Source organism: Peromyscus californicus, unplaced genomic scaffold (genome assembly GCF_007827085.1).
Source record: "Peromyscus californicus insignis strain IS unplaced genomic scaffold, ASM782708v3 Scaffold_7__1_contigs__length_154581171, whole genome shotgun sequence".
Taxonomy (NCBI): Eukaryota; Metazoa; Chordata; class Mammalia; order Rodentia; family Cricetidae; genus Peromyscus; species Peromyscus californicus.
In genome coordinates, this window is record NW_026294595.1 from 70,230,186 (window position 1) to 70,249,646 (window position 19,461).

Here is a 19,461-nt window from a genome sequence, read left to right on the forward strand (position 1 = left end):
ATCTATTTTTGTCCAGTTTCTTTATTTGATCGAAGGGATAAGCTACTGCCCTTGTGTGCAGAGACTCGTGGGGAAACAATTAAGGAAAGCACTGCTAAAGTAAGAACTCAGAACACTGAATCTGGGAGAACGTGGAGCGGCTGCTAAGGAGAGCAGCTCAGAGCCTGACGAAGGAGCCTCACCCCCTTTCCCTATGCTGTCTTCTATTTGGGGAAAACAAGAGAAATGACCGGATCAGCAGGAACGCTTCCTTAGATTTCTTATCCAGCAATTACGGCCCAGTGGAATTCTCTGCAGAAACTTTAAAGTAATGGCTGTATGCTGACTGACCTTCAAAGTGCATCACCAGAGAGAGAGAAGCTATCTTTAACACCTGAGTCGGCAATCTCTGCCGTACACGGGGATTCCCTCCTGGTGAGGTGAATGAGTCAGAAGACAGGAAGGGAAGACAGAAAGAAAAAGAAGCAAAGCACACGACTGTGTGTGTGTGTGTGTCCCTCTGATTTACACATTCTGGAGTTGGATTCTATCCCAAAGGAAGTAGGGGGAGTGGGAGTGTTTATCTGTTTGGTGGTAAACTGATCTCTATTGTCATAGAGTAGAAAACAAAAAGCTGGCTATAAATTTGGCTTCTTGATTCTGCCACACGGCCTTTCCTTAGACGACCGAGGCAGGAAGCACAGCCAGTGTCATCGGAAGGAGAAACAACTCCACAAAGTTATCATCTGAGCTCCACGTGGGTGTCACGGGACATGCGTCCCAACCAACCACATTACGCACACACACAATAACAAGTGAATCAATGAAAAACTGGAAAAAAAGACTGTGTTCACTATCATCGCTGTGGAAACAGCTCAGTTGTGGAGCACTTGCTGAGCACACCCGAGAGCCTGGGTTCAATTCCCAGCATTGTGTAGGAGTGAGGGAAGCAACAGATTACAGACAGAGCCACCAGAGTTCACTCTTTCATGTCTAAATTTTCTGAGGTATTATTTGACGAGGACTCTGCATCCCTACTTCTTTTGCTGGGGACTTACTCCAGGGCCTGCACATTCTAGAGAGACTCTGTGTCACTTCACACTCCGAGCCTGCGTTACTAATGTATACTGACAGGATGGATAGTTGTGGAAAGAGCTTGCATCAGGGTCAGTAGGCTCATTTCTCACAAGAAAAAATTTTTTACATGTAGGACAAAAGATTTTCATTATAATTTAAGAAGAAGGAGGCCTGGAATGGTGATGCATTCCTGTAAGCCCAGCACTCAGTAGGATAAGGCCAGAGGATCACAAGTTTAAGTCCAGGCTGAGCTATGTTGCAAGGCTCTGCCTAAGACTAAACAGCCAGAGAGTATTCACACATGGTCTTTGTTATGGTTTCTACTGCTATGATAAAACATCATGACCAAAAGCAAGTTCAGGAGGAAGGAGCTTATTTCATCTCATAGCTTGTAGTTCATCATGCAGAGATGCCAGGGCAGGAACTCAAAGCAAGAACCTAGAGGCAGGAGCTGATACAGAGGCCACGGAGGAGTGCTGCTTACTGGTTTGCTCCACAAGGCTCATTCAGCCTTCTTTCTTACTATACTCGTACCACTAGTCCACACCCACAATAGGTTTGGCCATTCCACATCAATCACTAATTAAGAAAATGCCCCTACAGACTTGCCTACAGCTGGATCTTAAGGAGACATTTTCTCAATTGAAAGTCCCTCTTCCCAAATGACTTTAGTTTGTGTCAAGTTGACATAAAACTAGTTGGGATATATATATTCACTGTCTTTCACAGCATGGAATATAAAGATAAAAATATGTTAGAGTATTATTTCTTTGTGTGTGTGTGTGTGTGTGTGTGTGTGTGTGTGTGTGTGTGTGTAGGTCAGGACAACTTTGGGGGCTGGATCTCTCCTCACACCATGTGGGTCTTGGGGAATCCAATTCAGATCATCACGCTTGACAGCAAATGCCTTTACCCACTGAGCCATTTTGCCAGCCCCAGAGATAAAACTTTTGTTCATAAAAATCTAAGTTCTGGGACCCTCTAAAGAAAAAAAATGCTTGTTGACTTAATACAAGTACAGTTACCAGTTTCTGTGCAAAACCCAAGGCAATTCACATGCAGCAAACTAAGGAGCAAGACTCAGAAACATCAAGGTATCATGCTAAATGAGAAGAGCATCTTGTGCATGCTTGTAGGGTGGTTATGGCTGTTCTCCATAATCTTCATAATCTAGTGAAATTCATACTTTTTTTTGTATGCACACACTTCTTTTAAGGGATAGCACTGAAAATATAGTGATTATACTACTTTTATTAAACATCCTGAGAATCTATAAACAGAATTCTACTCCATGCCAGTGGGGGTGGTTTACAGTGTGTTGAAAGTAAGAGAGTTCATGAAAGAGCCAGACTGGCAGGAAGGCAGTGGCTTGGGTGAGTTTTAGTTCTACTGATTGATCTTTGACTTGGGCAAATCATAACCTTTGTTTCTAGACCCATAACTCACAGACTTTTTCTTATTCTTCCCTTATCATATAGATACATGTTAAAAGAAGTGTGTGGTAACCATAACTGCAGTCCTTAAAAATTTTTAATTACTTGGTGGAAACAAATGGAGGTGGTCTAACTATATACTGAAGTTCTCCCCAAACTGGATCTATAAAAATACCTTAAAGACAAACACACACACCCTCCCAGCAATTCTTGTGAAGAAGTGGTGATGCACAGGCTCTCAGCTGCAGGTGGCATATGCTGCAGAGTCTGCAGGAGGCAGCAACATGCAACATTTCTTTCTTTAAACTCTAAATTACAGAATACTGTGCACAGCAAGCCATAAATCTATAGAAATTCTGGCTGCAGAAAACAGACTAAAACTCCAGAGAATAAAATGTTATAAAAGAAACATTTCTGTAAATGCATGTGATAAATACAGAACACTGTAAGAAGAATACAAGGTGATCCACTTGTACATCTCAAGCTACTGAAGTTCATACACACAGTTTGGAAATGGTTGCAAAAGCTATCAAAAACGTATTGTATAGAAACTTGCCTAATGTTCTACGATATGTTGATATTTATGTCTGACTTATTCTGTAGAATATCTATTCCTAACTTCGAAAAATCTGGTGTAGTGTTTTTATATAAAAACATGTCGCCGGGCGGTGGTGGCGCACGCCTTTAATCCCAGCACTCGGGAGGCAGAGCCAGGCGGATCTCTGTGAGTTCGAGGCCAGCCTGGGCTACCAAGTGAGTTCCAGGAAAGGCGCAAAGCTACACAGAGAAACCCTGTCTCGAAAAACCAAAAAAAAAAAAAAAAAAAAAAAAAAACAACATGTCTTGGTGCACTGACGGTAAGGCCCTATTATTGGCGGCATCACATACTTGGGTCATAGAACAGTGCTGACCTGGAAACATAACTCTACTGACTAGCTTAAATAGTGCTGGAAGGTGCTACAAATGCTTCCAGAAAAGAAAAGTAGTCATCAATCTCACTAAGGTGTGAACCTTGTGAACTACAAGAACGACTGGCCTGGTAAGACATGCCCACTGGTGCAGTGGTGCCAGAATGCTGTGGGAGTAACCAACCACTTTCTGAGATTTAAGACTGGCACCATTACTGGGCCCCAAACCTATGACTAGGTAGATCATAGGCCCTAGGAGAGAATCTATTACTATTACTCTGCTAAATGGACATATTATTAAACCATCTCCTATTGATTTATCATTGTATCCATAAATGAAGGCATCTCTTAACCTTCATTCAAGAAGCTTCTGTTTACAGTAGGTAATGATCAACACAGAGACCCATAGCTGGCCAAGGAACAAAGAATAAGAGCCTTCAGAATGTTCAGCCCTAAGTAGAACACATATACTATTCTCCCCTCTTCAGAGACCCAGGATCATTGTGGAAGGGAGAGTGGAAAGAGTAAGAGTCAAAGACAGTGGATGACTACAAGAAAGCAGTGTCTTCTGGACACAGCAGGGCAGCTGCACATCTGAACTTAACAGTGGTTGTGACAGCATGCACAAGTCACATGCAAGTTCAAGCCACACTAAATCTTAGCATTAGGGGAGTTGGGCAGGAAGTTCCACTTCCTAGCCAAAGAGCTGTCTGGAGAGAAAGGGTCAGTTCTCTCTAAGTATAGCTTCTGAAAAGCTGACCATGCTCTAGTGGAAGATCACACATCCAAGAATATGTGGACAGCCTAAGCTGGCCTGGATGTGGGATGGGGCACAAAAGGAAGAGAGAGAGAGAGAGTGGCTCTGAGAAGAGCTGGGGGAGGGAAGGTGACTATGATCATAGCACGTTTTACAAAATTCTCAAAGTAATAAAAAAACTTGAAAAAATTCAAACTTTTAGTCTTCCTTCATAAAATACTTGAATTTATTAAAATAATACACAAAGAAAAATTCAGTAGTAAAATTCACTCTGTGCGATCACTGAGATTCAAATTCACTCAGTGCAATCACTGAGATTCACACCTAGGAATGCTATGGCAATGCCATTGGTTAGACATTTTCCTGTTCACATGATCACCATCTCAGACCGACTGACTGCGGGGAGAGCCTGTTCTAGTAATCAGAGCGAAGGCCTCATGATTTACACAGCTAGTTACTTAAGGGTAAAAGCCTGAATCTTGTCCAGTTTTTGCTCTTGAGTTCTCTCTGAAAGAACAATAGCAGTCCATCTTCCAAGCTAAATTGTTTCCTTTCATAGTTGTATTGGACCTGAGGATATCATTGAGATACTCTAGACTAGCAGATGCTCCATATCTGATAAAGATCTGTCTCACATTATTTGTTCCTGGACAAGTTAGGCTCTTGGGGACAAGTCCATCATAACTAAATTCCTTTTGTTGACATAAGTGACATAGGAATAAAATGTAAGAAACAAAAACAAAACAAACAAAAAGCTGAACAAAAGTATGTGACATTAATACAAAGGAAAATAATCTTTAGAGGAAGGTTACTAATATGTATAAACCTCCAGGAACCAAATTTTTAAGAGAAGTAAGAGAAGGTAAGGACATGAGTTCCTCCTAATCAAAGACCCTTAGTAAGAAGAACAAGGCTCTTCTTGAGTAGCCACTGCCATCTAATGACCACAATCTAAAGACCACCACCATCTAAAGATCGCCATCTAAAGACCACAGCCATCTAATGACCACCATCTAAAGACCGCCATCTAAAGACCACCGCCATCTAATGACCACCATCTAAAGACCATTGCCATCTAAAGACCACTGCCATTTAAAGACCACTATCTAGAGACCATTGCCATCTAAAGGCCACCGCCATCTAAAGACCACTATCTAAAGACCATTGCCATCTAAAGACCACCACCATCTAAAGACTGCCATGTAAAGACCACCATCTAAAGACCACTATCTAAAGACCACCATCTAAAGGATGAAATAAGAACAAGAAGCACACTTTCACTTAGAAAGCTCTGGATACGCGGTATTTACTATAAATTGCTTTAAAATTTCATTTTTATTTAATGTGAGCATGTGCATATTTGTGTGTGTATGCTGTTACACATGTGGAGGATGAAGGACAACTTGTGGGAGCTGGTTCTCTTCTTCCACCATGTGGGTTATAGGAATTGAACTCAGGCCTTCAGATTTGGCAGCATATGCCTTTCCCTGCTGAGTCATCTCATTGATCTTACTATGAATTTCTAAAGGCTGACTTTTATCCAGTTATCTACTATATTATAAATACCTCACTTAATTCTCTCAGCAAGTATGTGACAGTTTTTATTGTCTTTCATTGAATAGGTAATGATATATTATTTTGCTGGGATCAGAAAGTATGGCAGAGTACGGCTCAGGCATGAATCTGTATAATTCTAGTGCTGGCCACATGACTATTCCTTACTAAAATACTATCCAGGCCTTCCTTATTTATGAGAACTCTAATTCATATTATGCACAACACTGATATGCATCTGACCTATGTTATTATGCTGCTGAGAGACTTTGGTATTTAATAATGAAAGTACATTTATTCCCAATTCCATTAAAATCCAGAGGCAGTCTGGTAAAGTGAACCAGGGAAACCAGTTTCTGGTCTTAAGATTATTATAAATCATCTAAGTCAAATCACATAAACTGGGTGTCAGATTTGTTCAATTTTGAATATCCAAATTGAAGGAACTAGAATGCCGGCTCTCTGCCTAAGCATTACACTATAACCTGGACATCAATGGAGTGTCCACTGTTGCTCCCCTAGCACTTGCTAGGTGCTGAAGATCCACATACATGTAAACTGTTTCTATCATAATTCAAAGGCTGAAATGTGAAACAGACAATCTTTTCCTGATAATGAAGGTTACTAGAGTTCATGTGACTTTTAGAAAGGTTTCATACTAGTTCTACTGAGGCAGACACACTTAAAGAGAAGGGACATCTTTGATGTATCATTAGGTAACCATTGTAAAAGTGCAGTAAAGCTGAAGTACTATTCTGAAAGGCAAGGAGCTGTTTTCAGGGACTAAGTATATAGAACTGTGCTCATGACAGATACCGACTTCATGAATTTTCTTTACCATGAATATCAGTTATGGTTAAACAGAAATTTAGGGGAGAGAAAATATATAATCTCTCAATTCCACTGTATATTTTAGCCAGTATTTCTTAACTACGATTCTGGAAACAGATTAAACCTTATCTCCTATGGCATTTCCAGAAATTAATGGATGAACTTCTTTGCTGTACACCTGGAATTAGCTTCCTAAAATCCTGAGGAAGTTTCTAAAACTATCTCTGTGTTCTTTTAATCATGACAACAACACTGGCTGAGCTCCTAATGTTTCTGGCATTTAACAGGTGCTTACCACGACAAACAGAAGAGGTGACGTTGTACAGAAAAGGGTAAAACTGCATGCAGCGGATCAGCTTCAAGCTGCTTTCGCATTCTGGGCATTTGGTAGTTAACTTCAAGGCCCGCCTGAAGGCTTCAAGTGCCCCGCTGACATTCTTCAGAGCAAGGTAAGCATTTCCCAGGCTCAAAAAGGTCAGGGGCTGAAAAGAAGAGAAAATAGAAATCAGCAGAATGCAAATGAACTGCTGCTGTTTTTTGAGAAGCATAAAACCTTCACATTATACTTCTTTGAGCTTTTCTTAGGTTGTTCTGTAAAGGTTACTGCTAACCTGTTCATTTTATTCATACTAGTCAATTCTAAACTGTACAATATACACGAGTTTTCTCCCTTTATAAAGATTAAAAACTACTAAAAGTTGTAACTAGTCTTAAATATGTAACTCAATGAATTTCATATTACTTATTAATATATCTTGGTAACTGCTACTCAAAGTGATATATAAAATAATTAGAATGCTTCCAGTATCCCAGAGGTTCCTAACCCTATCCCTAAAGCAACCGTTGCTGAGATATTATGACTTCTACCAGCACACATTAACTTTGCCCTTTGTGAAGTTTACATGAATAGAATCAAACAGCAAGTTCTAACATGTACATATAAAACATATTTTTTTAATAGCTTCTTTTACTTAATCTAGGATTAGTTCATGTGGCATTTTCAAATAAGCTAAATCAGTTTTATGAATGTTAGCTCAGAGGCAATATACTGTTACTAAAGTGTGAGCTCTATCGTCAGTAATAATCAAAACGAAATCTATGTTTTTTCTTGAAATACGCAAACTCTACCTTGGAAAGCAAACTTGACAAAAACAAAGCACATTCTGCAACCAAGCTGTTGCTGTAGAGAGTGCCTCACCTCGGAGCTGTTGACGGCCAGAGCTTGCAGGAGCAGCTTAGTAGCATCAAGATGAAGGCCGTAGTGAATCAAAAGGTTGGCCAGGTTGACAAGAGGAATGTCCTGGTACTGAAGTGGAGCTAAATTCAAAGCCCTCTGAAGGCAGGCGATGGCAAAAGTGCTGTTTCCTACCGCTCTCCAGTACAGTCCTGCTTCATTCAGAATGAGCCAGACCGGGGCATTTGGCTGAGAATGTCAAAGTATTTCCATTAGGTAAGAAGTACAGTACTGGCTCTACATAGACTCTTTAACAAATACATTAAATACTTTAATTTTTAATTAAGTAAGTATTTAAACTTTAGAGGCCTCAGACAAATGACTTACCTTGTTAATAGCATGAAATAAAAAAGACCCAATTTCTTCTTCTGGGACAGTATAGTTTTTAATACGGGAAAGCAAAATCTGAAAATATCAAGAGAAAGACTGATTCAATTGAAAATAATAGGGAAGACATTTGGAAGAATTTCTATGATGGCCGTCTTTAAATGAGTACCTCAGAATTTATTTATTTATTTATCTATCTATCTATCTATCTATCTATGATGGCCGTCTTTAAATGAGTACCTCAGAATTTATCTATCTATCTATCTATCTATCTACCTATCTATCTATCTATTTATTTATTTATTTATTTATTTATTTATTTATTTATTTATTTATTTATTGTGTGTGACTGTGTGTTTTGTGTATGTGTGTTCCTGTATATATATGTGTGTGTAACAGGTGAAGGCCAGAGGTTGATGCAGGGTGTCTTCCTCTCCTCTGTCACTCTATTTTTTGAGACACAGTCTCACTGAACTTGGAACTCACTGACTTGCTAGACTGGCTGACCAGTAAAAGCCAGGAGTCCTCCTGCCTTCACCCATCCTTAGCAAACGGAGATTATAAACACTTGCCATTACACTAAGCTTTCTACAGAGGTGCAGGGATCTAAACTCAAGTCCCCATGCTTGTGTGGCAAACACTTAACCCACTGAGGCATCTCTATATCCCCAAGCACAATTACTCATGTATAATCATATATACAATATGAGTTTATTAACACAGTAACAAGTATTCATCAGCTTACATATATGCTCTAGTTTCTGTCAACTATGAAAGTTAGAAGATGCACAGACATTCTCTGTCTCTCTCCCTGTTTCTCTTTTCAGTAATACACCCTCTCACACTAAAGGTATCCTATGTGTGTAGAATCCATTGAGAAATTATCCAGAATCAGCAACATGCAATACTGAATATACTAAAATTCTGCACTCTTCCCAAGCTGGAAAGGACCAGACCTCAATTCAGCTACTTTATCTTCTGCAGTCTGTGTACTTGTGAGCAACTCTAAAGAAAGGTTGTGCCTTAGTCATTTTTGTGTTCTAAGAACCTGGTAGATGATTGTTTTTCTGCTTTAGTGAATGTGCACTAAATTTAAGCAGTCACTATCCTAAGTTTAAAACACCACCACCACCACCACCAAATTAGTTGCTATGGTTTGTTTTCATATAAAAAGATAATGCTTTCATTTGTAGTTTTGGAGTAGTTATGTTTGTTAAAATCTGGTAATCTACACATTATCTCTGGAGTATACATCGATCTATATTAATAAAGTACTCTTAGTCATACATAACTAATAAGAACTAAAGAAAATAGTATTAACAGAACTTATTTGTAATTTTGCTGGATGGCTATCAAATTAATAGATCCCTAAGGATCTCACATAGGTCCAAAGCAAGCGACAAGGTCAGAGCAGGAGAACTTTCAAGCTTTTAATGACATAAACCTGTGGAGGCTCAGAGGGCACTTAAAAAAGCAGAAGCAGTCAGGATGGCCTCCATTAGACAGTTCTGTCTCTCGTCTTCAGAACTCTGGGTTAGAGGCACTTACAGTGCTCAGGACTCCATACACTGCAGCCCCAGGGAACTTTCCTTGCTGCTCTGTTGTTAAGAAGCAGGGCTGACATCTCAGTCACCTCATCAACTCTTAATGCTACTTTAATTTCTCAGACTGCAAACTCAGCACCTTCCTTCAAGGTTCTGTTCCATCTAAGAGGCTTCCGAAGTCACCCAGAATGGACGGCGGTTAACAGCAGCCTAAGTGAGCCTTACTTTGCGTGCATGGTCATCGGGTATTTTGGCTTTCAGATCCATGCGGACCTCTAATTCTTTGACTAAGTAGGACAGAGTGTGGCTTTTTCGGAAGTCAGTTATGGAACAGTCAGGGGTTTGGGCCTCTTCTTCTGAAGAATAATCATCACTGGTCAGTTCGTGGATCCTGGCATAAGAAAAAGGAACAAGATTCATATTTTCAAAGTTTCGGTAAGTTCAAGACAAAGACTTAACCTTTCAAGTCCAAGGCTGGTGCTTTCAAAGAACCGCCAGAAGACAATCATGCAGAATCAGGTGCTTTGCCAAATCCATCAGCACTTGCCTGAGTCCTTTGTTCTCTGGAGGCAGAAAGTATGTTGGCAATTCCCCACCAAGGGGGACTCGGGGATAGCTGTCTGTACAATCTGCTCTTTTAGGCCAAAGAATATGTTGTTTATCCTATGAAAGAAACAAATCTTCTCATAGATTACTTTAGACTCAACATTTCAGCATGTTAAATGAGGTGTTAAAAGATTGTAGGCATAGTAGGGACTGGAGCAATGTTTCAGAGGTTAAGAGCACTGACCGCCTTTCCAGAGGACCCAGGTTTCATTCCCAGCACCCACATGGCTGCTTGCAACTGTTTCTAACTCTAGTTCCAGGGGATCTGATGCCCTCTTCTGGTCTACACAGGCCACTTCATGCATGTAATGCACATACATACAAGCAGACAAAACATTCATATACATAAAAATAAGACAAATAAATCTAAAAATATTAAAAAAAAATAATTTAGGTATATGTGGTGGTTTGAATAAGAATGACCCCATAGGCTCATATATTTGAATGTTTAGTCACCAGAGAATGGCACTATTTGAAAGGATTAGAAGAATTAGGAATTATGGCACGTTGGAGGAAGTATGTCATGAGGGGGCGTGGCTTTGAGGCTTTAAAAGCCCATGCCAAGCCGAGTCTTTCTCTCTGCTTGAGGATTAGGATGTTAACTCTCAACTACTTCTCCAGCACCATGTCTGCCTGCTGCCATGTTCCCTCCTATAATTATAATGGACTAAACCTCTGAAACTGTGAGCAAGTCCCCAATTAAATGCTTTCTTTTTTAAGAACTGCCCTGGTCATGGTGCCACTTCCCAGTAATAGAAGAGCAACTAAGACAGTATACAAGAATGGCTGAACAGAAAAGGAGTATTTTCAGATAAATACGGGCACTCTGGTGGATCTTACAATATTCCTTCTACCAGAGTTTTAGTCTGACTTATTCTGTGTGCTTCACCACAGACTGGCTAGGTGCAGGGCAGGCCTATGTTAGCTGAGCCAATGAAACACAAGGACAGACTGGTGGCATTCCTGGAAAGAAAAGCAAGTATCAGCCTCATATGAACAGAAAGGCTTGCTGTTCCAGTTGCTGACAGATCCCATCAAATTTTCAAACGAAATAAAAAATGTGCTTGGCACCATAAGAGAGGAAGGAAATAAGTCACTGGCTACTTGCAGTCATCCGGGCCTGAAGTTTAGCCTATCTATCTCTGGACTTCATATAATAAGTGGTACATCCTTTGGAGGTGCAGCTTGTAACTTGTACTTGAAAGCACATATAAGCTCCTAATATGGATAAAATCAACAAACAACCCCAACCAAAAATCTTTGATCAAATGCCAAAACTTAATAATCCCTTTAGTAAGGTAACTCCAATGCTCAAGCAATCCTCCTATTTCAGCTTCCCAACAATTCCTTTAGAAATTTGTAAAATGTTCATTTTTCTACATATAAATAACAGTACTAAAGGCCTACTAATCCAAACTTTGAGGAATTTGTATTATATAATAATTAAATCTAAAGGCTGAATTAACTGTTAGAGTAAATAAATATCCAATTAAATTCTGAAATTTTAATGGTAAATAAAAGTACACATTTTTTGTCCTCATGTCCCAGCTAGCATACAACCTAGCTAACATACAATTTCTTCACGGTAGCCTAGGAATATTTACGAATGTATTCACTGTATGTATCTTCCATTAGCATAAAGTTTCAAGAGGGCAAGAGCTTATCTACTATATCCTAGTACCAGCCTAGCATTCAGTACTGACTGGATAAGTGAAGAAGACACAAGCTAGTAATTATATGCAGCATGCAAAACTGGAATCAAGGTTTTCATCTGCCCCAGTGGATTGTGAGGAACTCAGTGAAGACCTTAATGATCCATAATTCTGTAACAGAATGCCTTCCATATAAGATAAGTTTACTCAGTGTGCCTGCACAAGGCTGGACAGTGTTGGGCCGCATTAATCACTGCAGTGGACAGCCACAGCTTTAAGAGACCATGTCTGCTGGAGAAAAGGCCTTTATCATTCTCTACACTTACCCTATATGCATCAGAGTCACGGCCCCAGACCCAGAGGACAGAGTGGGCTACAGGAGAAGACTTGACAGACTCACTGACATCACTCTGATTTGTAGGAACATCAAAGTTCACGGACATCATACTGGAGGTTGATGAATCATCACCAAACTAGAAAATGAAAAGTTGAATCCAATTGTGAGTGGAAATGGAGTTATGAGGGAGATTTTACTTAAACCAAAAACTTAGTGAACATTCATCAGTAGTCTAATGGAAATTCAGAAGGCAGGTTAGCAATAATCAGTAGGATCATTTACTTCTTAGAACTATGTCCCAATAGTATTTTCTCATGGACACTAAGTGCAGTAAACAACTTTCATTCAACTCTGCCATAGAAAGTGAGAAAAAGCATGGATTATCTTCCTGTCCTTTTACTTCATTTTTTTTTTTTACGGTTTAGCTTCAATGATTAATTAACTAGGCAATTTATTCCTCTCCCTTGCCAAAACTGAAATGGTTATTATTCTATAAAATTAGTTCTATAGTTAGAATCAAGGAAGCTGAAGAAAGTATTCTTAGGGGCTGGAGAGATAGCTCAGAGGTTCAGAGAGAGCACTTACTGCTCTTGCAGAGGACCTGCTTAGGTTCCTAGCACCTACATGGTGGCTCACAACCCTTTGTTAACTCCAATTTCAGGGAATCTGACACCCTCTTCTGGTCTCTGTAGGCACCAGGAACACATACGATGCACATTATGTACATTCAGGCAAAACACTCATACATATGAAAAATAACAATACAATTTTCAAAAGTATTCTTAGGGGTTTTATGTAGCTGCCATTTAGAGGTTATAGACTGTTGCCAACGCCATACAATCTTCAGAGCTAAAGAAGGGAAACTAGAAAAATGAAGGACCACACACATCTATAGCTTTCCTCCAAACCAAGATAAATGATTTGCTACATCTGCAAGACACCATGGTTCTACTGGTTTCATATAGAGAATGAGAAAAGGACCATGGAAGGGATGGAATAGGAAAGACATGAGAGAAAGGAGCGAGCATGCTAAATTTGTATTTCTAAGTCTTATGAATAGAAACACACTCTTCTGCTATACAGAAGCCATGAAACTGAAAAGACACTGGTCCAGGGCAGTTCTAAAACAACCAGGACATCATCCAAAAGTCATACTGGATTTCAATCGTATTTCTAAACCTTCTTCTTTTCTCCTTAGAATGCTTGGGCTTACAACAGGGAGATACAATCTCAGATGGTGTGTGTCTTTATTCATTATCTTGAAAGCCAAACATTGAGGAGTGCTAGTGACTGGTCCATGGAAATCAGAGGAACATCTGCTCCAGATTGCTGCTGCCCCTCCTGAAAGGCCTATATATCTTTGTTTCTTACTATTTGTGGTAGTTTGAATGTAACTGGCCCCGATAAGCTCATAGGGAGTGGCACTATTAGGAGGTGTGGCTTTGTTGGAGTAGGTATGGCCTTGTTGGAGGAAGTGTGTCATTGTAGAGGCGGGCTTTGTGGTCTCATATATGCTCAGGCCATGCCCAGTGTCTCAGTTCACTTCTTTTGCCTATAGATCAAGATGTAGGACTCTCACTCCTTCTCCAGCACCGTGTCTGCCTGCATGCTGTCATGTCCCACCATGATGATAATGGACTGAACATCTGAACTGTAAGCCATCACATTAAATGTTTTACTTTATAAGAGTTACCATGGTTGCCGGGCGGTGGTGGCGCATGCCTTTTATCCCAGCACTTGGGAGGCAGAGGCAGGCGGATCTCTGTAAGTTTGAGGCCAGGCTGGGCTACAGAGTAAGTTCCAGGAAAGGTGCCAAAGCTACACAGAGAAACCCTGTCACGAAAAACAAACAAACAAACAAACAAACAAACAAACAAACAAACAAACAAAGTTATCATGGTCATGGTGTCTCTACATAGCAATAGAAACCCAAACTAAGACACTATTCCTATTAATGTTGTCTGAGGTTTTTCAAATTAAAGGGCTCAAATTTGCTTATGGTTTGTTCCCTAGAAATGATTTTCTGACTCTTATTTTAACAGTTTGTCTCTGGAAATTTCTCTATGACAATGTACAATGGGCCTTAAGAAGGATAGGATAAATGCTGGTTTTGGTTTGATATCTTTTTTATAATCATTAATCTGGTTGTACATGCTCCCTCTATCACTTACCCAGCAACAGTTTCACACCACTCAGTATCATTGTATTTACATATTCTTTCTTGCAAAATAGACAGGCTAGAATGGCTGCATGTACACATGTGTGTGGATAAGTATGTGTGTGTCATGTATATATGCATACAGAGATTGTTAGAGAAAGCATACATCTAGCAATGCTACTTAATAAGTATTTTACTTTTTGGTGGCAATATAATTTGTTGGTATTTTTGGAGGGGCAACATAATGGGATTTTAGGAAAGACATGGTTCTCTTTCCCACATTTTATGTAGGTCTTAGTCATGCCTTAGAACAGTGATTCTCAACCTGTGGGTCAAATATATCAGATATTTACGTTATGATTCATGACAGTAGCAAAATTAGTTATGAAGTTGCAACGAAATAATTTCATGGCTGGGGGTCAGCACAGCATGAGGAACTGTATTAAAGGGTCGCAGCATCAGGAAGGGTGGGAACCACTGCCTTCGAAGGATAAATTAAAATTGAGTTCAATACTAGTAACAGTTCAAGTCTAGCTCCCTAACAAAGGGGAGAACAATTACATGCACATGAACGTAGACACAGCGCTAGTGCTTTGAGAAACGGAATGTTATCCATGCAGCTGATAATTTACAACAAAACCTGCCTTCATATATTTAATAGACAATAAAAATCTTAAAAGCTTTAAATGGTAGTCACACATTTTAGTAATTTAATTTACAAAAAGTCAAAGGAATAAAACATGACATATTTATAAGTGAGTTAGTAAGAACTAGAAGAGACCAAGAAAAGGACCTGAACATAGTCCACATTTTCAAAGATATCTCCTCGATGGTAGCGCACAGGTTGGTCCCATTGGCAATGCAAACTATGCTGCTGGTTGACCAGACGGCATATCTGATGGTTTCCTGGGGTGAGAAGAAGTTACACAAATGATAAGCAAGGTCATGCAGTGACAGCATGCTTTTTCTTAGTGTAAGTCACTCAGCTTTAGTATTGTGCCTCTTTCTCAGAGCTTAGGGGTATGCAGGCTATCTACACAGAGAAACACTCATTAATAGTTAATTAAATGAAATAGTTAAAGAAGTCCCAGTTCGGGGCTGGAGAGATGGTTAAGCAGTTAAGAGTGCATACTGCTCTTCCAGATGACCTGAGTTTGGTCCTCACCACTCACACCAGGTGGCTCACAACCACTGGAACTCCAGCTCCAGGTGGATCTGACACCTCTGGCTGATAAGAACACCTGTATTCATGTGTTGCACATACCATCCCCCACATATGCATAATTATAAATCAATCTTTAAAGTCACAGTTTCTCTCTATAGAAAACAAGGAGAGATTAACCCTACTAGTTAATTATTCTAGCAGTTACACTCTGTTCATGTTGATTACATGGTTTAAAGACACCATCTATCTTTACAGAGAGAATTTGCTGTATATAGTTCCTAATTTCGTTTCAAATGCCTATGTAAGAGCTCAGGTTCCAAAGTACAGATTGATCACTAAATAATCCTAAAACCTGAATATATGGCAAATATAAACCATTAGAGGGACTGTAAAATGGGTGATAAATGGTCACAGCTAAGGTCCAACGCTCAAGAGTCCTTCCAGATGACCATACTCATCATGAGAGGAGGGAACAACTGAAGGCCTTCTAGGACTTTACTCTCCATTGCTGAGTTGTCAGATCTGTTCCCTGGGATCTAATCACCAACAAAATATTCGGAATACAGTCAAATCATTGATCTCTTGCCAACCTAAGATCCTCTACACCAGTGGTTCTATTTTTGGGGAAACAGACTTCAAAAGATACTAATAAAGCTATGCATCACCTTCTCCAAAACAAACGAACAAATCATACACATGAGTGATTCTACGTACAACTATGGAAATGACTTCGGAACTCCTTTGCAACTTATCTACTGACCTGGGCTAAGATTTCCTACTAATTCTAGTCTAAATTCCTATTTCTAAAATAGTATTTGTTTTTAGGAAAGGAAGGGGAAAAAGGACATTTGCTTTGGTAGAGCATGCACATGTTGTTTCTAACATTTCTCTGTGTTTGCTTAAAGCAGTATTTCTCAACCTGTGGGTCACAAAGCCCTTTGGGGGTTGAACGACCTTTTCCCATGGGTCGCTATTAGACATTTACATTGTGATTCATAACAGTTACAAAATTACAGTTATGAAGTGGCAACGAAAATAATTTCATGGTTGAGGGGGTCACAACATGAGGAACTGTATTAAAGGGTTGCAACATTAGGAAGCTGAGAACCACTGCTGTGGAGGAGTGCCTTGATGCCTGCAGTATGGTGTTTATTATGAGGGCAGAAGCTCAGCCCCAGCCCATACATCCTGAGTCAGAATTTGCATTGTACCAAGATCTCTAGGAGAATGACATGCATGTTAAGGATGGTTCAGTAGTTCAAAGCACTTGCTGCTCTTACAGAGGACCCCGGTGCAGTTCCCAGCACCCGCACAGGGGGTCTCACAACTGCCTATAGCTCTGGCTCCAGGAGATCCCATGCCCATTTCTAGCCTCTGCAGGCACTGCCAGCACATGGTACACAAACAAGCAGGTACACACATATATACAGAAACTAAAAATAAACAAGCCAAAAGATATAAGAAAGTCAGGCTAGGGGATGGCTCAGTAGGTAAAGGTACTTGCTGCCAAGCCTGATGACCTGAGTTTTATACCTGCATCCCACATGGTGGAGGGTGAAAACTGACTCCCCTGGTTTTCCTCTCCTCTGACTTATCCTCTGACCGTCACTCACGCATTGTGGCACACTCAACACATACACACACACACGGATAAATTTTAAAAAGATCTAGAAAAGTCATAAATATAACTTCATACTGCTTTCGGGCTACACAGAAAGTCTGCCAGTCAAGCGTGTTGGAAGTGGACTTCCCACCTGCGCGCACTCGGGACACTACTCACCCAGCTGTGCCTCTTTGGCCATCTGAGTCTCGTGGATGATGTTGCGCAAGATCTGCTCCTCCTGAATGAGCTTATGTTTCTCCAGGATCTCCTGCTGCCGCAGGTAGTGGTCATGCTGCTTCTGGTACTCTTTCAATTCATTCAGTGTTCTCTGGAGGGACCTTAACATTTTTAATATCAGAAAAAGCCAGACCTTGAAAAATCACGAATTTTAAAAACTTGCTTAAATACATGAACTTTATGGTTATCAGCAATAATTGTTATTAATAAAAACTCTATATCACAAGTTCAAGAATAAAAATGCTAAATAAATGCTATTTTAAAAATTAATACTTGGGAAACATTTAAATTTAAATTATTACTTAAGAAAAAACATAAACGCAAAGGCTTTCTCAAAAGCAAATGATGTGTTGGGTTTTTCATATGCCATAAAAAAACAGAAATCACCTGCCTTGTTTTCCCATGACTTCTAACTGAGCACATGCTAAAGGCGAGGCGGAGCAGAGGGGGCTGCGGTGAGTCTGCTGTGGGGCCTTCCCCAGCTGAACTTGACCATCTGTAAAATGTGCTCTCCACCTTAGCGTCCTTTCTCCACAGTCAAACAGCAATGCCACCCACCCAGCCGCCTAAGCCGAAAACACCATCTCCTCAAATATTTACACATCATTATGGTGAACAGACAAAAGACAGATCTGGACAATAGAATCATGCATTGAAATTTCACATAGTACAACATAAATATGCACATTTTTATGTCTCTATAAGTCAGCTAAAATGAATTTAGGGTTGAGGCTATGGCAGAGAACTTGCCTAGCAAGTACAAGTCCTAGGTTTACTCCTTTGCATCATAGACAGATGATACACCAATACATAAGTAATTAAAAACTGGATCTGTGCTGGCTAGTTTTATGTTAACTTGACACAAGACAGAATCATCTAAGAAGGGGAACTACAACTGAGAGAATCCTTCCATAAGATTGGGCTTCAGGCAAGTCTGTGGGCATTTTCTTTATTAATAATTGACATATTAGGGCCTATCCCATAGGGGGCTGTGCCACTCATAGACTGATGGTCCCAGGCACTATAAGAAAGCAGGCTGAGCAAGCATTCCTCTATGGCCTCTGCATCAGTTTTTGCTTCCAGGTTCCTGCCCTGACTTCTCTCAATGATGGACTGTAAGCTCTAAAATGGAATAAACTCTTCCTTCCCAAGTTCCTTTTGGTTATGGTGTTTTATCACAGGAATATATATTCCACTGACATTCAAAATCATTTTAGAATCCTTTTCTCATTTTCATTTTTATTGGCCATAGTATCCTTGTCTGATAATCTAGTTCCTTAAAACAGAGAAATATTGTTTAGAAATATTCATCACCATCTGATTTCAATGAGCCAGCTTCCTGACTATGTTTAAATCCTGGAACTTTATTATACACTGTATTATAACATGGAGAATTTAGACCTGTAAAGATTGTGAGGGAGTGAGTTCGGGTACTCAGAATTACATTAGAAGATGCTCAATCAGGGCATATGCATTCTGGTCCAGTGGAACAGAAACCTTTTACAAGGAAGCAAGCTTGCTACCATCTCTTCTGTCTCACTACATAATGCTTTAAACAGATTAGGAAATGAGTAAAAACCCACATTTAATGGGTTCTAAATTCCACCTTAATTTTTTAATAACCAAAATACTCAAAATATGAAGGCTAATTCTGAGGAATAAAAAAATTTTCTTCTGAATCATATCAAGTTTCTTAGCTGGCCTTATTATCTATGGAAGCAAACATATTTTGCTAGGAATCCTGATAGGATCAAGTACAAAAGAGTTTCATTGCTGTTCAACCCAACACACACTCAATGAAAATGTGGGTCAAAAGCAATGTCTGACCCTAGGAGCTAAAGGCTTAAAGAAAGATCAAATACTGTATGTGCACATGATTTCACCGACACACTGTATTCTGCTAAAATAAAACTAATCAGCAGAATTCCTGCATATCCAGAACCTCCTCAAGAGCACCAAGTGTCGTGATTACAACAAGAGGTCAAAAGGCTAGGAATGGTGCCTCACACTTGTGATCCTAGTACTTGGGAGGCTAAGACAGGAGGATTGCTGAGAGCTC

General features: G+C 39.9%; 1 protein-coding gene across 4 annotated transcripts in view; it reads right to left on the bottom strand.

Annotated features, from left to right (window-relative positions):
- The window catches only part of Ttc17 (tetratricopeptide repeat domain 17), a 110,750-nt gene that overhangs the window by 60,487 nt on the left and 30,802 nt on the right, over positions 1-19,461 (bottom strand). For all 4 annotated transcript variants that reach the window (XM_052725189.1, XM_052725190.1, XM_052725191.1 and 1 more), the window contains exons 9-16: positions 17,343-17,503; positions 15,191-15,303; positions 12,229-12,375; positions 10,192-10,307; positions 9,870-10,035; positions 8,101-8,178; positions 7,738-7,962; positions 6,835-7,021 (exon numbers count right to left, since the gene is read on the bottom strand). In XM_052725189.1, coding sequence (XP_052581149.1) covers positions 6,835-7,021; positions 7,738-7,962; positions 8,101-8,178; positions 9,870-10,035; positions 10,192-10,307; positions 12,229-12,375; positions 15,191-15,303; positions 17,343-17,503 — 1,193 coding nt within the window. The remainder of the gene's footprint in view (positions 1-6,834; positions 7,022-7,737; positions 7,963-8,100; positions 8,179-9,869; positions 10,036-10,191; positions 10,308-12,228; positions 12,376-15,190; positions 15,304-17,342; positions 17,504-19,461) is intronic.